The sequence below is a fragment of the Salvelinus alpinus genome, chromosome 2 (assembly GCF_045679555.1).
Source record: "Salvelinus alpinus chromosome 2, SLU_Salpinus.1, whole genome shotgun sequence".
Taxonomy (NCBI): Eukaryota; Metazoa; Chordata; class Actinopteri; order Salmoniformes; family Salmonidae; genus Salvelinus; species Salvelinus alpinus.
In genome coordinates, this window is record NC_092087.1 from 88388665 (window position 1) to 88408916 (window position 20252).

The 20252-nt window shown below is 41.1% G+C and overlaps 2 protein-coding genes across 3 annotated transcripts; both read right to left on the reverse strand.

The window, feature by feature from the left end:
* Nucleotides 1-2871: 2871 nt before the first annotated feature.
* LOC139541497 (B-cell receptor CD22-like) lies at nt 2872-5122 on the reverse strand. Its single transcript, XM_071346193.1, has 6 exons — nt 5065-5122; nt 4594-4926; nt 4246-4482; nt 3800-4015; nt 3379-3645; nt 2872-3140 (listed from the first exon to the last, which is right to left on the reverse strand). Exons 1-6 carry the CDS (start codon nt 5120-5122, stop codon nt 2872-2874), a joined length of 1380 nt encoding a protein of 459 aa, XP_071202294.1.
* On the reverse strand, nt 4619-9230 carry LOC139568086 (sialic acid-binding Ig-like lectin 14). Of its 2 annotated transcripts, XM_071389786.1 has the most exons (5): nt 6888-9230; nt 6263-6610; nt 5864-6082; nt 5065-5709; nt 4619-4926 (listed from the first exon to the last, which is right to left on the reverse strand). In XM_071389786.1, the coding sequence occupies exons 1-4, from the start codon at nt 6940-6942 to the stop codon at nt 5345-5347; spliced, it is 987 nt and encodes a 328-aa protein (XP_071245887.1). In that variant the 5' UTR covers nt 6943-9230; the 3' UTR covers nt 4619-4926; nt 5065-5344. The 2 variants fall into 2 exon arrangements, with proteins under 2 accessions (XP_071245887.1, XP_071245886.1); XM_071389785.1 differs by having other exon boundaries at nt 6263-9230.
* Between the last annotated feature and the right edge of the window lie 11022 nt (nt 9231-20252).

Here is a 20252-nt window from a genome sequence, read left to right on the forward strand (position 1 = left end):
ATAGAATAGTACAGGGCTGTAGAATGTAATAGAATAGTACAGGACTGTAGAATGTAATAGAATAGTACAGGACTGTATAATGTAATAGAATAGTACAGTACTGTATAATGTAATAGAATAGAACTGTAGAATAGAAGTATTGTTCCTGTAAGCGAACATCAAGAAGAAATGAAAATATATATTTATTAGGTTCTCAGCCTTCATATAAAATATAACTGTACATCGAGGCTATTTCAGAAATACAAAGCAAAGTTATTGTGTTCAGATTCTGTTCCATGTTACTTAAAAAATGAATGGAAAAATATTTAACATAAAAATTATTTACAAGTTTCCCCCTCTTATTCATCATAGTTTAAAAGGCAAAACTGACCCTAGATCAGCACTCCAACTAAGTGTGAATACAGTAGTCCTGTGTGTTGGTAGAGCCTGGTGCTGACCCTAGATCAGCACTCCAACTAAGTGTGAATACAGTAGTCCTGTGTCTCAGTTGGTAGAGCCTGGTGTATGGGTTCCATTGGTTCTGGGTTTGTTGTGTTCAGGTCTTCTGGGTTTGTTGTGTTCAGGTCTTCTTGGTTCTGGGTTTGTTGTGTTCAGCTCTTCTGGGTTTGTTGTGTTCAGGTCTTCTGGGTTTGTTGACTCTACTATAGATCGCAGAGGAGTCCCCAGCTGCTTGTGCTGCCGTGGGTCTGAAGAGAGAGAAACAGAAATTAAACAGAATCTGCTTCCCCTCAAAAAACCTTCATATACTCTTTATAGTGCATTACTTTGACCAAGGCCTATGTGGCTCTGATGAAAAGTAGTGCACTAAATAGGGAATAGGGTTCCATTTGGAACACAGAACAGTTCCTCAAAACCACCTCTCTCATTATATTGTTGGGTTTGTAAGGAAATGCCGTCACTAGTGGCCACTAGGGGTCAACTCTTTCACTTATTAATGATGTCATGGTCTTCTCGTCCAATAAGCAGCAGCATATGAATGAGCTGTAATCAAGAATAAAGCTTGTTTACAACCAAATCTAAAAACATATGGAACTGGGATGTTATAGGAGGGTCAGATTTTCTTTGGGCGAATTCACTCGTTTTTGAGAAACTATCCCCAACCAGCGATTCACTTCCTCATCCTCGTTGTTCAGTAAGTGGCTCCAAAAACACCCAAAACATCCTTTTAGAAACTAAAAAGCTCTAAGTAGTCTATAGTGATGCAGGTCTTTACATGTTGTACACATGAAATCTGTCATTCAGAACTTAATCCACAACGTTATGTTCCATGTTGTTGAGACTTGAACGATGCTGCTCGTCCGTTCTAGCAGCATGATACACTGAGAATGGAACAGTTGGACGGGGAAACAGAACGAGTCACACAATGGAATATAACGTTGTGGATAAAGTTTGGAATGTAACAATTTAATGTGTACAACTGTTACATCTAAAGTCCTGCATCACTATACTCTACTATCCTGCATCACTAAACAGCTTTCTGTTTCTAAAAGACGTATTTGGGTGTTTTTGGAGCATTTGTTCATGTTTTTCAGAGCCTCTACTGCACAACGAGGATGAGGAAGTGAATTACTGGTTGGGGTAAGTTTCTCTAAAACAAGTGAAATCACAAAAAAAGGTGTCTGGACCTTTCTATAACATGGTATTTACATACAAAATAGAAATTTGGTTGTAAAAAAGCCAACTTCTGCTTTAATGTGGTGTATTCACAATGCTCTAGAAATGGCTCTATGTTATTTTAATGGCAGAATATGCTCACCGGTTGGAGTTACTGGGCCAGTTGAATTTCACAGCATCGTACTGGACATCCTCGTCCTGTTTCTGGGGTTGAGGCAGCTGGGCGGTGGAGTACAGAGGCACTTCCTGTATTTTGAGGCGAGAGAAGTGGACGCTGGCATAGTAAACGTCATCCTGGTCGACGGTGGCTGCTGTCTGTGCTGCAGTAGAGGTCATGGTCATGCCTGAGATGTTGTCATACACTGGACTAGAGTCTCCCTGATGGAGGGAGAGGACAGACAACATAATGAGTAGAAATGTCCCACAAAGCAATACCAATAATCTGATAATAACAGACTCACCTGTACATTCTCTGATGTGTCTCTTGTGTCAGAGGTGGATTTGGAGGCCTTCTTCCTGGTTTGCACATTAATGAAATAATTTATTCTTGAATTAATCAATGAACAAATTAAGTTAATAAAAAGTGTTAGAGTGAAATAATCTTTAAAAGATCACTCACCTGAACCACATGAGTCCAGAGAGACAGAGGATGAGAACCAGAACAACCACTATGATTCCTACAGCTGCAGTCAGAACTGAGGTTTGTTTCCCTATAATAAAATATGGATGATATGAGTACAGGCATGTAAAACAATAGTACAATATTTGTTAACTGATCTAATCTCAATGTATATATAATTATAAAACAAAAGTATGATAAGCCAAAGTATAATTATTAATATTAGTTTGAAACATAATTTTGTATTGAAATATTGAAGATGAAACGTCACCTGGTAAAATGATCATCAGAGCTGTAGAGTTCCTAGATCCTCTTCCATTCCAGGCCTCACAGTGGTAATGTCCATTGTCCTTAGACTTGATCTTACTTATGTTGTAGATCTGTCCAAATCCATTTAGAAAAGTCTCATTTTGAAAGTACCAGGTGTATTTGTCCACAGGTGGGTTGGCATCACTGCTGCAGGTCAGAGTCACTGAACTGCCCTCCACTATTTCACCAGAGGGACTGACTGACACTGAGGTGTTCTTTGGACCATCTGGTGGACAATATGTAACAACATTGTTTTAAATAGTGTTTTACTTGTTATTGAAATATGAATTTAAATGTGATCCTCTGATTAAAAGATGAGGTTAGGTGTACTAACACTGAACGTCCACAGACACAGAAGAAGAGTTGAGACGTCCATATTTATTCTCAGCCTCACAGTAGTATTCTCCACTGTCCTCAGAGTTAATGTTGGTGATGAGGAAGGTGTTTTCAGATCCTGTCAGTGAAGCTCCATTCTTCTTGTACCAGGTGTATTTGTCCACAGGTGGGTTGGCGTCACTGCTGCAGGTCAGAGTCACTGAACTGCCCTCCACTATTTCACCAGAGGGACTGACTGACACTGAGGTGTTCCTTGGGTCATCTGGTAAAGGAGAAATTGTCAGAGGGGTAGGACAGTAGTATATTTACGACAGTAGTATATTTACAAATAACATGCCAAAAATATATTCTCTGTTAATATCATAAAACTATCTAAAACTCTAACTCACACAAAACGTTAACAAATACTAATTTGTAGATGTTATGCTTTAGGACTAATTAATTTAATTATACTTGTTTTGCTACCTTACGATTCAAACACTGAGCTGTACTTTACTCACACTTCACATCCATGTTTATGGTCCTAGACCTGTCTGTCCCCATCTCATTCTGGGCCTCACAGTAGTACTCTCCAGTGTCAGATGACTGGATTTGATTGAAGACATGCTGTGGTCCTGTCATACTCTGAAATTCACCTCCATTCTTGTACCACCAGGTGTATCTGTCCACAGGTGGGTTGGCATCACTGCTGCAGGTCAGAGTCACTGAACTGCCCTCCACTATTTCACCAGAGGGGCTGACTGACACTGAGGTGCTCTTTGGGCCATCTGATGTAAAATACCAAATGTTTTATCAAAGTAATATTAACAATTAGTCAAATAATGATTTTGTCTAAAATGATTGATAAAGTAAGACATGTCTCTTTTGCCTGAATACATGATACTTGCTAAGTAGAATACTGTACTATTGTACTGTACTCACACACTGCAGGAGAGTGGAGATCCTCATGGCCTTTTACAGCACAGTAGTAGCTCTCTACAGCTTTAGGGAGGACTGCATAGAGGGACATCTTCTCAGTTACAACCTGTCCATTCTTGTACCAGATGTAGGTGGGGTTACCAGTCAGAATACAAGTGGTGCTACAGGTCAGTGTCTTATACTCTGAATTCTGTTCAGGAGTCACCTTCACCTGAAAACCTGAATTAAAGGGGAGTAAAAACAGAGTACATCGTTTAGAATTAATGATTCATTTCCTGACTCTTCAACACTGTATAATGTGCTGTGCAGTGTTACCTGTGACAGAGTACATACATCTATGACATTGTCTGTAATTTCTATGTAATGATGAATATTGAAGTATTACCCTTCTCATTGACCTTAAATGACTGATACTTCCTAAGTAGAATCCTAGTTTCATTCATACTCACAAACTACAGGAGAGTGGAGGTCCTCTTGACCTTCAACAGCACAGGAGTAAATGTTCACAGAAGAATCCCAGACCACCAGCAAATTACTAGAGTGTTGTTGGGAAGCAGGCTCATGTAGACGTTGTCCGTTCTTGTACCAGATGTAGGTGGGGTTGTGGTTGTCAGTCAGAATACAGGTGGTGCTACAGGTCAGTGTCCTCTGTCCCTTTGCAGCAGGAGTCACCTTCACCTGCAGACCTGAAACAATATGTATAAAACCACATACACCTCTGTGTTAACAGGATGGTTCATTTATTTTCTCCTGTAATTCAATATGATGTAAAGTTGTATCATACAGTGCAGTCTTACCTGTGACAGACAGAGTTGTTCCTGGGAAACTATGACCCCATTCAATGTTGTCTGTTTTAAAAGTGAAGCGATACTCAGCTGAGTCCTCCTCTCTCAGATCTGTGATTCTCAGTGTGAAGGGACCTTTGTATGTTCCAGTGTACTCCACACGACCTGCATACCCTGGGTCTGTGGTTAGGTCTTCAGGGGTCGACTTATCACTTCTAAACCAGAATGTTGATGTGGTGTAATAATAACCAACATAAGTACAGGAAATGTCCACTGTTGACCCCTTTAAGACACAGATTCCCCTCTTGGTGTAAGTCACTCTGCTGCAGCTCTGACCCTGAACACCTGAAACACAGCGACATAACAAGAGGTCAACTGGATTATATTCTCAGTTCTTTCTAGAAATGCTAAAAGTTCTCAAGTTCTCATAGTGAAACCAACACACAGAGGTTAAACAGTATTGTTAATTAAAGAAACACTCACACACTGCAGGAGAGTGGAGATCCTCATGGCCTTTTACAGCACAGGAGTAACTGTCCATAGCATTAGAGTAGACTGAATAGGGGGAAGTATTGTCAGTTACAACCTGCCCGTTCTTGTACCAGATGTAGGTGGGGTTACCAGTCAGTATACAGGCGGTGCTACAGGTCAGTGTCTTATACTCTGAATACTGTTCAGGAGTCACCTTCACCTGAAAACCTGAATTAAAGGAGAGTAAAAACAGAGTACATAGTTTAGAATTAATGATTCATTTCCTGACTCTTCAACACTGTATAATGTGCTGTGCAGTGTTACCTGTGACAGACAGAGTTGTTCCTGGGAAACTATGACCCCATTCAAAGTTGTTTGTTTTAAAAGTGAAGCGATACTCAGCTGAGTCCTCCTCTCTCAGATCTGTGATTCTCAGAGTGAAGGGACCTCTGTATGTTCCAGTGTACTCCACACGACCTGCATACCCTGGGTCTGTGGTTAGGTCTTCAGGGGTCGACTTATCACTTCTAAACCAGAATGTTGATGTGGTGGAATAATAACCAACATAAGTACAGGATATGTCCACTGTTGATCCCTTCAAGACACAGATTCTCATCTTATTGTAAGTCACTCTTTTGCAGCTCTGACCCTGAACACCTGAAACATAAAGAGGGCATGATTTACACAGCAGAATATTGAGCTTCAGTAATCGTGTGATACAGTTTTGTTAGACAACTCTGAAGCTGTTTAGCAGACAGAATAATTATATCTGAAAAGTTATACTAGAATACTGAGTTGAATTCATACTCACACACTGCAGGAGAGTGGAGATCCTCATGGCCTTTTACAGCACAAGAGTAGCTGTCCTTAGCATTAGGGAGGACTGAATAGGTGGAAGTCTTCTCAGTTACTATCTGTCCGTTCTTGTACCAGGTGTAGGTGGGGTTACCAGTCAGAGGACAGCTGGTGGTTCTACAGGTCAGTGTCCTCCTCTCTGACCGATTGATAGGAGTCACCTTCACCTGCAGAGCTGTAGTAGATAAAAACATTAAAACCCTGCATCACCTGTTCTCTAGTTTAATCACATGATGCAAGACATTCTCAAACTCATTTCATTCTTAAATCTGTTTCATATATTCAAATCCAATTTCTAGACCTAAATGGACAATATTAATTGAACAGACTAGCAGTATAAAGCATGTAACTGTACCTGTTACAGACAGAGTGACTCCAGGATGTCCATAATATCTCCCTCTGGTCTGATCTGTTGTAAATCTGAACTTGTACGTAGCTGAGTCTCTCTCTCTCAGGTCTGTGATTCTCAGGGTACAGTCTTTCTTCTTATCCCCATGATACTCCAGACGACCTGCATTCTCTGGGTCCTGACCTAGATCTTTAGGTTCTACCCCAGTCTCCATTTTAGTGAACCAGAAGGATGATGTGACTTTATGACCTCTGGGATAGCTGAAAGAGCAGGTCAGATCTACTGATGACCCCTTCAAGGCACAGATACTCTGAGTGGTGTAAAACACACTCCAGCCATCCTGACCCAGTACCACTGAAACACAGTCACACAACGGTATCAGAATGAAGACAAGGTATATTGGCTCACACTGAAGGTAGGGTTTGTCCACACTTTGTTGCCATAGTTCCTGATTTGAGTGTGAATGGAAACCACAGATAAGCATCACTCAGTGAGGTGTGAAATATGACTATTTAAAGTGAAGTGGAGACTCCTAACAGAACACACCAGAATAACATTATGATTCTTATCCTTTTAGAAATGTCTGTAGATTGATAAACAGAGCAACTAAAAGATAAGAATGAGACCATACCTGCTACAGACCAGAGAAAGACCACCAACACACTTCCTGCTGTTCTCAAAGCCATTGTTGCATCTCCAACCCTGCAGTCTCAGAAACATAAACAACAACTCACTCTATAGCTGGTGAATAACTACATACAAACCATCAGGGGCAGCAGGTAGGGCTCTAGTCAAAGTAGTGCACTCTATAGCTGGTGAATAACTACATACAAACCATCAGGGGCAGCAGGTAGGGCTCTAGTCAAAGTAGTGCACTCTATAGCTGGTGAATAACTACATACAAACCATCAGGAGCAGCAGGTAGGGCTCTAGTCAAAGTAGTGCACTCTATAGCTGGTGAATAACTACATACATACCATCAGGGGCAGCAGGTAGGGCTCTAGTCAAAGTAGTGCACTCTATAGCTGGTGAATAACTACATACAAACCATCAGGGGCAGCAGGTAGGGCTCTAGTCAAAGTAGTGCACTCTATAGCTGGTGAATAACTACATACAAACCATCAGGGGCAGCAGGTAGGGCTCTAGTCAAAGTAGTGCACTCTGTAGCTGGTGAATAACTACATACAAACCATCAGGGGCAGCAGGTAGGGCTCTAGTCAAAGTAGTGCACTCTATAGGGAATATGGTGTCATTTGGGATGCAGATATAACAACACATCATCAGCCTTGAGTGGATGGTGTGTAAATAACATCATAATAGTTTGGTAATATGGAGTGTGTCACTGGTATCGGCAGGTAGCATAGTGGTTAAGAACGTTGGCCCAGTAACTGAAACATTACTGGTTCAAATCCCAGAGCTGGCAAGGTGGAAAAATCTGCCAATATGAGCAAGGCAGTTACCACCAGCTTGAATGATAACTCCTATCCCCAAGCTGTGAGGACAAACAGCAAGTCACACATACCTTTTATATCATCATTATATGATAGTGTCTGTATTCACAAAGTATCTCAGAGTGGGATCTAGGATTAGTTTTCCCATTTAGATCATCATTATATGGACCAGGAGGACCTGATCCTAGATCAGCACTCCAAGTCTGAGACCCTTGAGTACATGACTTGTGGCTAGAAACAAAAAACTATATTTCAAGATATCAAGAGTACTTACAGACTGAAGGGGAAAGGTCTTGTACAGTGAGTCAACTGACTGGTAGTGAGTGGGAACTGCTAGTAAGTGTGTGTTCTGTGGTTGATACATATTTAAAGTAGTCAGAACACAAGTAGCTGATGCAGAACTGTCCTTTCCTTCCTCTTTAAGTCATTAACATGCATGAGGACCAGAACAGCACATCAGAATAGTGTTTACTATAGCCTACGATGTGGAATGTTTATAATATCTTAGAATGTGTTGCCTTGCCCCTCTGAGTTCTACATGGAACAGGTCAAAGTTCTATATATATATTTATTACTATTTATCTAAGACTTATTTTACCAGGTAAGTTGACTGAGAACACATTCTCATTTACAGCAACAACCTGGGGAATATTTAAAATGGGGATGAATGAGCCAATTCAAATCTGGGGATGATTAGGTGGCATGAGGGCCAGATTGTGAATTTTAGCAGTGGACACCAGGGTTAACACCCCTACTCTTACAATAAGTGTCATGGGATTTTTAAGTGACCATAAAGAGTCAGGACACCCGTTTAACATCCCATCCAAAAGACAGCACCCTATACAGGGCAATGTCCCCAATCGCTACCATGGGGCATTGGGATGTATATATTTTTAAACCAGAGGAAAGAGTGCCTCCTTCTGGCTCTCCAACACCACTTCCAGTAGCTTCTGGTCTCCCATCCAGGGACTGACCAGGGTGAACACTGCTTAGCTTCAGAAGCAAGCTAGCAGTGGGATGCAGGGTGGTATGCTGCTAACAGTTGGCTGGTTCCATGGACTTGTAAGTAAGCATTTCATGGTAAGGTCTACACCTTCCATTAGATTTTCCTTCTATTCTACAAACACATTCAATTTACACTCCTCATCAGCTGCATCAAAGTGGTACTGAAGGTTCCAGTGTTCTAGACTAGAGCTCCACCTACTGGCATCTCAACATTACTGCACCATCCTAATAATAATGTCCTCAATAATGTTGGACTAATAACAACATAACAAACTGACAATACATCAGATAGAATGGTGAAACACAACACTGGCTACTCGACAAAGTCCCATTTAACCACACAAACACAAACACACGTTTGTAGTAGTACAACATGCCACTGTCATTCTGTTACACTGAATGCGTCCCAAATGACACCATAATCCCTCTCTAGTGCACTACCTTTGACCAGAGCCCTATGGGCGTGGTATGACTGTGTGTGTTTGCATGCCCTCTCAAGTTGACTGGCCTGCAGCCCTGTCAATCACCGTTTGCACCGCTGTTCATCCAACCAATCAGGGTGCTTGGTGCGCTGCAGGACACCGCCTCCTCACACCTTTAGTTAGTGCACGGCATCTTCAGTCTTGAGAAGAAGTGTTGTGTTGCTGGCAGACTTTTGACATGCAGTTCCTTACTGAAGTGTGAGTCCAGCGAATATAACCACACAATATTATAAAACATCTTCAAATGGAAACAGCTGTGTCTGCATGTATGTGGTGGTGACCATCAAGAGTAGAGTGACGGACCTCAACACCGTGTTCTGACCAGACAGCACTATAGTGGGCAGAACCTAAACCAATCAGCATTAAGTACGTAGCGGGTCTCGGCAGATCCAGCTAACCGCTCAGACGAGATCCAGCTGTTTACACATGTAAAAACGGTCTGGATGACCTCTACTAATCCCTAGGTACTGACTCAGGAATGTGTGAAGGACCACAGGGACGTCAGAGCAAAGGGTTTTTATTGTGACCACAACAAGGCACTCCGGTTCACTTTGGGTTCTTATACAACAGGATTTCTAGGAAGAAAGAGACACATGGAAATAGAATGAAACCTTCTCTCCAGCTGCTTCTTACCCATTGTGCTTTTTGTCCCTTCCTGCCTCCCGTCCAGGATGATTACATCATGCAGTCCATGCATCTGTTCAACAACGTCATTTAGTGACACTCCCTGTGGGTGTGGCCTATCAGAAGGGACGCCCATATTTATCCCCACTGCCCCCGCCCCATGTTCTATCCCAAAAACAGACTCAATGGGGCTGTCAGGGGGGTAAACGATGCCTCTCCATTGGATATCCACTCTCCCATCCACCCCTAACCCCTCTCTTCCTACCTGGGAAAGTTTGACACTAGTTAGGGGGTCAAGAAACATATGACATCACATTCTCACTCAACAATGGTGTATTCTATTCTCTAACTACTAGTTGGACAAAATGGTGGATATTCATCTAAGGACAAAGGCTTTAAATCAAGAAATAATCTGAATTTGTTAACTGTGAGATGTAATATTATCAATCATCGAACATTCCGGTATGTTCCATCTTTCTGTGTTCCACCAGCGAGGGCGTTCCACTCCGGAACTACCTTCAACACTCCAAACATCCATGATGTCATATTGTGTCTGCATGATGTGTTTTAAAATGACAACAAATAATATTTCATGTAACAGGACATTGCTCTTTCTGAAAGTGTCTGTGTTGATTTTGTACTGATGATGATGATGATATTGAAGGTGAATAAACCACTATTGCTATACAACCCAATGTAAATGTATTATTTGTAGTTACTGTATGTACTGTAAAGTTCAAGAGGTGAGATGTTGAAAGCTTTCCATGTTCTCTCCACTGAAGATATTGTTATAACAAGGTGAAAACAATGACAATGAAGTTTATTCTGAAAAGTTGATTACAAAAAATATCACTCTTCACACATTTTTTTTCTTATGGCTGGGGGCAGTATTGAGTAGCTTGGTGCCCAGAGTAAACAGCCTGCTACTCAGTCCCAGTTGCTAATATATGCATATTACATGGATATGGATAGAAAACACTCTGAAGTTTCTAAAACTGTTTGAATGATGTCTGTGACTATAACAGAACTCATATGGCAGGCAAAACCCTGAGAAAAAATGTAACCAGGAAGTGGGAAATTTGAGGTTGGTCGTTTTTCAACTCATTCCCTATTGAAGATAGAGTGGGATATTGGTCAACTTGCACTTCCTAAGGCTTCCACTAGATGTCAACAGTCTTTAGAACCTTGTTTGATGCTTCTACTATGAAGGAGGGGGAAATGAGAGGGGAATGAGTCAGAGGTCTGGCAGAGAGCCACGAGCTGGCCATGCTCGTTCACGTGAGAGCGAGCTCTGTTCCATTGCAATTCTACAGACAAAGGAATTCTCCGGTTGGAACATTAATGAAGATTTATGTTAAAAACATCCTAAAGATTGATTCTATACTTCGTTTTGACATGTTTCTACGGACTGTAATGGAACATTTTGACTTTTCGTCTGCTCCTAGTGAATACGCTTCGTGAGTTTGGATTTGATTACCAAACGCGCTAACAAAAGGAGCTATTTGGACATAAATGATGGACATTATCGAACAAAACAAACATTTATTGTGGAACTGGGATTCCTGGGAGTGCATTCTGATGAAGATCATCAAAGGTAAGTGAATATTTATAATGTTATTTCTGACTTCTGTTGACTGCACAATATCTTTTTGGCTTGTTTGTGCTCTGAGCGCCGTACTCAGATTATTGCATGGTTTGCTTTTTCCGTAAAGCTTTTTTGAAATCTGACACAGTGTCACGCCCTGACCTTAGTTATCTTTGTATTCTTTATTATTTTGGTTAGGTCAGGGTGTGACATGGGGGATGTATGTGTTTTGTTCCTGTCTAGGGGTTTTGTAGGTCTATGGGTGTTTTACTATCTAGGTGTTATGTATGTCTATGGTTGCCTAGATTGGTTCTCAATTAGAGGCAGCTGTTTATCGTTGTCTCTGATTGGGAACCATATTTAGGCAGCCATATTCCTTGGGTATTTCGTGGGTTATTGTCTATGTGTAAGTTGCCTGTGTCTGCACTTGTTTATTATATAGCGTCACGTTCATTTGTTGTTTTGTAAGTTTGTTTAAGTGTTCTTCGTTTCGTTAAATAAATAGAAGAATGTGTTTATATCACGCTGCGCCTTGGTCCTCCTCTCTTCATCCATTCGACGTACGTGACACACAGCGGTTGCATTAAGGAGAAGTGTATCTAAAGTTCCATGTATAACACTTGTATTTTCATCAACATTTATGATGAGTATTTCTGTAAATTGATGTGGCTCTCTGCAAAATCCCTGGATGTTTTTGGAACTACTGAACATAACGCGCCAATGTATACTGAGATCTTTTTATATAAATATGAACTTTATCGAACAAAACATACATGTATTGTGTAACATGAAGTCCTATGAGTGTCATCTGATAAAGATCATCAAAGGTTAGTGATTAATCTCTATTTCTGATTTTTGTGACTACTCTCTTTGGCTGGAAAAATGGCTGTGTTTTTCTGTGACTTGGCTCTGACCTAACATAATCGTTTGTGGTGCTTTCGCCGTAAAGCCTATTTGAAATCGGACACTGTGGTGGGATTAACAAGAAGTGTATCTTTAAAATGGTGTGAAATACTTGTATGTTTGAGAAATTTTAATTATGGGATTTCTGTTGTTTTGAATTTGGCGCCCTGCACTTTCACTGGCTGTTGTCATATCGATCCCGTTAGCGGGATCTCAGCCCAAAGAAGATTTATTAAGCGATAAGAAACGCTGCATCAAGCAGAACTCTTTCCTGGACATTGAGGAAAAATTGTGTCTTAACTTTGTCATAAAAACTTTTTTTTAAATTAACACAAACGTATATTATGTGTATCATGTTACAGGACCATATGAAGTAATACATTCATATTTAGTCTCACAAGTCTGATGATTATTTCAGACAGATAACATTACAAAATAATAGTTATGTAAAATATAACTGAACCTCCAGGCTGCTGTCACCCCTGACCTTAGAGAGGCTTTTAGACGGCTGTGACAGCTGCCTAATTCAGATATAGAACGTTTTGTCAGAAGTTCTTGTAATCAGATTCCGAGTTTGCTGTAACTTAAAAAATATTAGAAAAAAAATAGTTACTTATTAAATATTTACAAGGTTCATTTCTTATTCATCATATATTAAAAGGCAAAACTGACCCTAGATCAGCTCTCCTACTCTGAGTGTGAAGACAGTAGTCCTGTGTGACTCAGTTTGTACAGCATGGTGCTGACCCTAGATCAGCTCTCCTACTCTGAGTGTAAAGACAGTAGTCCTGTGTGACTCAGTTTGTACAGCATGGCTCACGGGTTCTATTCCTGCTGGGACTTCCCATATGAAGGATTTATGCACCCATGACTGTAATGACTGAGTGAATGACTTTGGATAAAAGTGTCTGCTTGATGGTATATATTAGGTTCATGGAGTCTGTATCAAAGTCTAGAGAGCTGGTTGTTATGGATGTAGAAAAGTTAAAACACACATCCTACACAGTATAGATGTCAACCCTACTCCCTATCAGTCTGGTCCTAAAGGGCCCTCAGGTAAATCCACTGTGTCATTCACACGCACGTGCACATGCATGCGCACACACACACACACACACACACACACACACACACACACACACACACACACACACACACACACACACACACACACACACACACACACACACACACACACACACATACAAATACACATACAGACACCATCTGTAGTGAAGGCCCATAAGGCCCATGGAGTCTGTATCAAAGTCTAGAGAGCTGGTTGTTATGGATGTAGGAAAGTTAAAACACACATCCTACACAGTATAGATTTCAACCCTACTCCCGATCAGTCTAGTCCTAGAACACTGACCATCAGGTTCAATGATAGCTCCTATCCCCAAATTGTTCTAGCTGCTTCGGTGCTATTTCCGATTGTAGCTGCAATGTAAAACTATGATTTATACCTCAAATATGCACATTTTTTGAACAAAACATAGATTTATTGTATAACTTGTTATAAGACTGTCATCTGATGAAGTTGTTTCTTAGTTAGTTTGGTTGGTTCTTGGTTAGTTAGGTTGGTTTTGTGCAAGCTACCTGTGCTGTGAAAAATGTCTGTGCTTTTTTGTATTTGGTGGTGAGCTAACATAAATATACGTGGTGTTTTCGCTGTAAAACATTTAAAAAATTGGACATGTTGGCTGGATTCACAAGATGTGTATCTTTCATTTGCTGTATTGGACTTGTTAATGTGTGAAAGTTAAATATTTCTAAAAAATATATTTTGAATTTCGCGCCCTGCACTTGGACGGGCTGTTGTCATAAGTGTACCGACACCGGGCTGCAGCCATAACAGGTTTAAACTCCTCAGAGTTGCCGCTTGTACCTCGTTGGGTTTCTCATGTAGACCTGTCGCCAGCGCATAGTCCTCGAATTCATCCCTGAAGTTGTCCCAATTAGTATTCCAGTCCCCTGTAAGAACCATGTGATTTGGTGGCGGAATGTTCGCTGCCATAGCAATGGAATAGGAGATTTCTTTGCCTTCAGTCATGGAAGTAGGTAGTGATGCTAGCTAGCCAGCTAACAACGAGTTGATCAGTGTTGTGAGTAAGAAACGGCTTGTGTTCGCATATGGAACGTAACTGCGGCTATACTGTACTTAGCTACAAAAATAACAAACGTGTGTTTTCCGAGCCACTTCTGATACCATGTTTCAGTATGATATGTTGGATAAAGGAATAAAGACAGACACCAATGTCAAGTTCAATAGCCTTGTTAAGCATTGTACAAATCCCTACGCGTGGAGTCCGGGGAACAGTCCGGCTAGTCGAATACCTATCAACTAGACTCCGTAACAAACATGTTCTGTATAATCTAATGATTCTCACTGTGTCTCACGTTAATACTACTCCTAAACACAACCCACCATCACTGTGTCTCATGTTAACACTACTCCTAAACACAACCCACCATCACTGTGTCTCATGTTAATACTACTCCTAAACACAACCCACCATCACTGTGTCTCACGTTAATACTACTTCTAAACACAACCCACCATCACTGTCTCATGTTAATACTACTCCTAAACACAACCCACCATCACTGTGTCTCATGTTAATATTACTCCTAAACACAACCCACCATCACTGTGTCTCATGTTAATACTACTCCTAAACACAACCCACCACCACTGTGTCTCATGTTAATACTACTCCTAAACACAACCCACCATCACTGTCTCATGTTAATACTACTCCTAAACACAACCCACCATCACTGTGTCTCATGTTAATACTACTCCTCAACACAACCCACCATCACTGTGTCTCATGTTAATACTACTCCTAAACACAACCCACCATCACTGTGTCTCATGTTAATACTACTCCTAAACACAACCCACCATCACTGTGTCTCATGTTAATACTACTCCTAAACACAGCCCACCATCACTGTGTCTCATGTTAATACTACTCCTAAACACAACCCACCATCACTGTGTCTCATGTTAATACTACTCCTAAACACAACCCACCATCACTGTGTCTCATGTTAAAACTACTCCTAAACACAACCCACCGTCACTGTGTCTCATGTTAATACTACTCCTAAACACAGCCCACCATCACTGTGTCTCATGTTAATACTACTCCTAAACACAGCCCACCATCACTGTGTCTCATGTTAATACTACTCCTAAACACAACCCACCGTCACTGTGTCTCATGTTCATACTGCTCCGAAAGCTCTTACGAAGCATCCACCCTTACTCTTACTTTAGGCCATTTTCAAACAAGTCTCCACAACAATCTATTACTCACAGAGCTCTTAAAATAGCATGCAAAAGTATTATATGTGAAACCCCATGTACAATACTGTATCAGATTAATATGCAAAAATACATCTACAGAGCATACTGTATGTAACAGTATAACTTTAGTACGTCCCCTCGCCCCGACCTCGGGCGCGAACCAGGGACCCTCTGCACACATCAACAACTATCACCCACGAAGCGTCGTAACCCATCGCTCCACAAAAGCCACGGCCCTTGCAGAGCAAGGTGCAACACTACTTCTAGGTTTCAGAGCAAGTGACGTAACTGATTGAAACGCTAGTAGCGCGTACCCGCTAACTAGCTAGCCATTTCACATCCGTTACATGTACATAACAGAAAAACAAAACAACATACATTCCAATAGCATCGCCATGCACATAACAGGATACAGAAGTTCATGTTTACAAACAAATTACAAAAGATACATATTTTAAGATATCGTCAAGCATACTTACAGAGTGAAGGGTAGACGTGTTGTAAGTCAACTTACTGTCAGTCTAAATAAATAGACACTGAGTGTGAAGTTTGAGATCTGTGGTTGATAAAACGTTGAATGAGTCAGTGTCCATAGAGTTTAATAGAGGGTGTATTTGTTTCAAATCCAGTTTTAGCATGGCTAAAGCCATTGAATACACCGTTTCAGTTGGTTTACCAACTGTCATTAAACTTATGGAAGTTGAAGAAGAAGACATTAACTGCTTTAAAATCGAAATAGCCCTCAATGGCACTTCCCATTCTGTTACAGAAGCTGTCATGACAGAGATGCATAGATGTACCCTCTATCCAATTCTATGTTAGGGACCAAGAAGCTTATGCAGAGAGGGCTTCCTTCCTCAGTCACACAGACAGTGTTCGAGAGCATCAAAACTGTGATGTATCATGGGTAAATTGTGACTGACTGATCTATAAATAATATTGAGTAGTTATTTATTATGCAAGGTGATTTGTAGATCTCGACTCGCCTATAAAGTCAGTGTTGAACACTCCCACATTTACAAAAATCCCATTCAAGTCACAGGACGATATTATGATATTAAGATTTCACATAAGAACATTCTCACATCATGTTCAAATCATCTGTAAGTGACTTTGTTGAGCTTCACAACGCATTTTTTTTTTTTATTGATTTCGAAATGATGTGCGAGAAATGCCGCTTATCAGTCACATGACGAATGGGATTTGTGCCACGAATGCTAAAACGTTAGCAAGTGGAAACAGTGCCAGGGGAAAATAAACCAAAGCATGGATTGCTGTCACACCATGTTCATAGACTGCTAAAAGGGTAGGGAAACCAATGTGTCATTTTGTAATTTGGGTGAATCTTCAAGATATGATAACAATATATTAGCAAGAGAATAGAGGTGTAAGGTCTAGATTTGGTTTATAACAATATATTAGCAAGAGAATAGAGGTGTAAGGTCTAGATTTGGTTTGGTGCCATAGCTCTTCAGTCCATGTTCTGTGGTGGTTCTCTTCAGTTCATGTTCTGTGATGGTTCTCTTCAGTTCATGTTCTGTGGTGGTTCTCTTCAGTCCATGTTCTGTGATGGTTCTCTTTAGTCCAGGTTCTGTGGTGGTTCTCTTCAGTCTAGGTTTGGTGGTGGTTCTCTTCTCTCCAGGTTCAGTGGTGGTTCTCTTCCCTCCAGGTTCTGTGGTGGTTCTATCAGTCCAGGTTCGGTGATGGTTCTCTTCAGTCCATCTTCTGTGATGGTTCTCTTTAGTCCAGGTTCTGTGGTGGTTCTCTTCAGTCTAGGTTCTGTGGTGGTTCTCTTCTCTCCAGGTTCGGTGGTGGTTCTCTTCCCTCCAGGTTCTGTGGTGGTCGTATCAGTCCAGGTTCTGTGGTGTTTCTCTTCAGTCTAGGTTCTGTGGTGGTTCTCTTCTCTCCAGGTTCGGTGGTGGTTCTCTTCCTTCCAGGTTCGGTGGTGGTTCTCTTCCCTCTAGGTTCTGTGATGGTTCTATCAGTCCAGGTTCTGTGGTGGTTCTCTTCCCTCCAGGTTCTGTGGTGGTTCTCTTCAGTCCAGGTTCTGTGGTGGTTCTATCAGTCCAGGTTCTGTGGTGTTTTTTTCCCCTGGATGGTCTGATACACGGAGGGCTGAGCGTCTCTCTGAAGAGATGTGAACGTGTCACTGGGGGAGATTTTCACACTCAGAGAGAGACAGCGACACAGGAAACACAGTATGAGCACTTTACACACTGCTCTATAGCATTCTCTTTCACTTCTACTTTCTGTGTTCATCTCTCTCCTCAGTCTCTGTCTTTCTCTCACTCACCCACTTACCCACTCACACAAACAAACACAAAAACTGTATACATAATAAACACATTAATGAATATGTTATAACATACTTACTGCCAGAGTGTCTGGTCCTCATTTTCAGTGGTGTGTGTGTCCCAGTTAGGGTCAGGATGGACACTGTGGACAGAGAGCTGTGTCAAGGTAACAGTGAAAATAGTAGAAAGAGTAAAAAAAAGCAGTAACTTATCAACAGGAAGTTTGTTGATAGAATGACCATCTGTAGAGCATCTATCCAGACCATCCAAATAAAGTGTGACTAAAAAACAATATCACTGTAAATCCCTTTATCACTTAGTTATCACTCTAATACACAGATGGAAGAAATCCTATGTTATACAGATGTAATTACAAACCAAGACAATTTTCCTGAAATAAATGGAATTCAACAGTTTAGCTTAATTGAATGTAACTGTACCTGTGACAGTCAGAGTGACTCCAGGATCACCACTATATTTCCTTACGGTCAGATCTGTTATAAATCTAAACTTGTAAGTAGCTGTGTCACACTCTCTCAGATCTCTGATCGTCAGGGTGTGACCATTCTTCTTGTTGCTACAGTACATCACATGACCAGTGTAGTCTGGTTCATCACTCAGAGTCACAGGATTCCCCTCAGCATCATTTTTATTGAACCAGAAGGTAGTTGTGACTGTACCACTGGGATATGTGTAAGAGCAGGACAGCTCCACTGTTGACCCCTTCAAGGTACAGATACTCTGAGTGATGTACGTAACATCCTGACCCAGTAACACTGCAACACAATCACACATTATAGTGATTATTCATTACAGACCCATTTCCTCACACTAACAGCATTTGTCCATACCTTGTTGCCGTACTCTACTTGCTGAGTGTGAATGGAAACCACAGAAAGGGCCTAAGTGTTAGTCAGTGAGGTGTGAAAGACAACTATTCCAGAAAAGCAGAAGCCCCTAACAGACGATGTCACTGAACATACCAGAATAACATTAAGATAACATTACTAAAACATTATGAATGAGACCATACCTGTCACAGACCAGAGAAAGACCTTCCTGCTGTTCTCAAGGCCATTGTTGCATCTCCCACCCTGCAGTCTTAGAAACATAAACAACAACTCACTCTATAGCTGGTGATTAACTCCACCTGATACATTAAACCAGTCCAGGGTCCATATTCACAAAGTGTCTCAGAGTAGGAGAGCTGATCTAGGACCAGTTTAAACTTTTAGATCATCATTATATGGACCGGTAGGACCTGATCCTACATCAGCACTCCTACTCTGAGACACTTAATGAATACCGGCCCTGATGTCAAAACCAAAACTATAGGTCAAAAATGTAAGTAAAAGTAAAATGATACAGTACACACATATATATATATATATATAAAGATCTCGTCAACTTACATAGTGTCACGTTCCTGACCTGTTTTCCTTTGTCTTGTATTTATTTTAGTTGGTCAGGGCGTGAGTTGGGTGAGTTGGTCTATGGTTGATTTTCTATGTTGGGATTTGGTGTTCGGCCTGGTATGATTCTCAATCAGAGACAGCTGTCAGTCGTTGTCCCTGATTGAGAATCATACTTAGGCAGCCTGGGTTTCACTTGTGTTTTGTGGGTGTTTGTTCCTGTGTCTGTGTTTGGGCCACACAGGACTGTTTCGGGTTTGTCACGTTTGTTGGTTTTGTATTTTGAAGTGTTTTGTTGATTTTTCATTAAATAATGAACACTAACCACTCTGCATCTTGGTCCGATCCATGCTCCTCCTCGTCTGAGGAGGAGAACGACTACGACAGCCGTTACACATAGTGAAGGGGAGAGGTGTTGTACAGTGAGTCAACGTACCGTTGTAGCAGTGCATAGAAAGAAGAAGTGTGATTTTAGTGATTGACACATTTAGAAAGTAGCCTAGTCAGGGATGTAAGACAATCACATGCATCAACAGCATGTCAGAAAGGGATGTACTGGATCTACTGCTAAAGACCACATAGCTATTTACATTTCTTCATTTGAGGAGTGGGCCTACATTTTTTAAAGAGACTAAATGCAGCCCATTTTCAATTAAGTATTTTCTTTAAATACAGATCCATAACAGTGTTGACTGTTCTATATGGTTTCTTAATGTGTTGCCTCGCATAATGTGACCCATCACTCCTCATCATCTGCATCAAAGTGGTACTGAAGGTTCCAGTGTTATAGACTAGAGCTCCCCCTACTGGGATCTCAACATTACTGCAGCCTCCTGTCTCTCTTCATATGTCCTCATCCACTTGGATCAATAACAAAATAACAAACTGGTAACAAGATGCCTGAGACTGAGATCCCTTTCCCAA

What these genes read in the sequence shown, in the direction of transcription:
- LOC139541497 (XM_071346193.1), bottom strand. Translation starts at nt 5,122, where the DNA reads ATGGACAGTTACTCCTGTGCTGTAAAAGGCCATGAGGATCTCCACTCT. An exon ending in AACAACTCTGTCTGTCACAG is followed by an intron (nt 4,483 to 4,593) that starts GTAAGACTGCAC and finishes ATATTGTTTCAG; the next exon opens with GTCTGCAGGTGAAGGTGACT. An exon ending in TCTCCACTCTCCTGCAGTGT is followed by an intron (nt 3,646 to 3,799) that starts GTGAGTACAGTA and finishes ATTTTACATCAG; the next exon opens with ATGGCCCAAAGAGCACCTCA.
- LOC139568086 (XM_071389785.1), bottom strand. Translation starts at nt 6,740, where the DNA reads ATGCTTATCTGTGGTTTCCATTCACACTCAAATCAGGAACTATGGCAA. An exon ending in AGTCACTCTGTCTGTAACAG is followed by an intron (nt 6,083 to 6,262) that starts GTACAGTTACAT and finishes TATCTACTACAG; the next exon opens with CTCTGCAGGTGAAGGTGACT. An exon ending in TCTCCACTCTCCTGCAGTGT is followed by an intron (nt 5,710 to 5,863) that starts GTGAGTATGAAT and finishes TTTATGTTTCAG; the next exon opens with GTGTTCAGGGTCAGAGCTGC.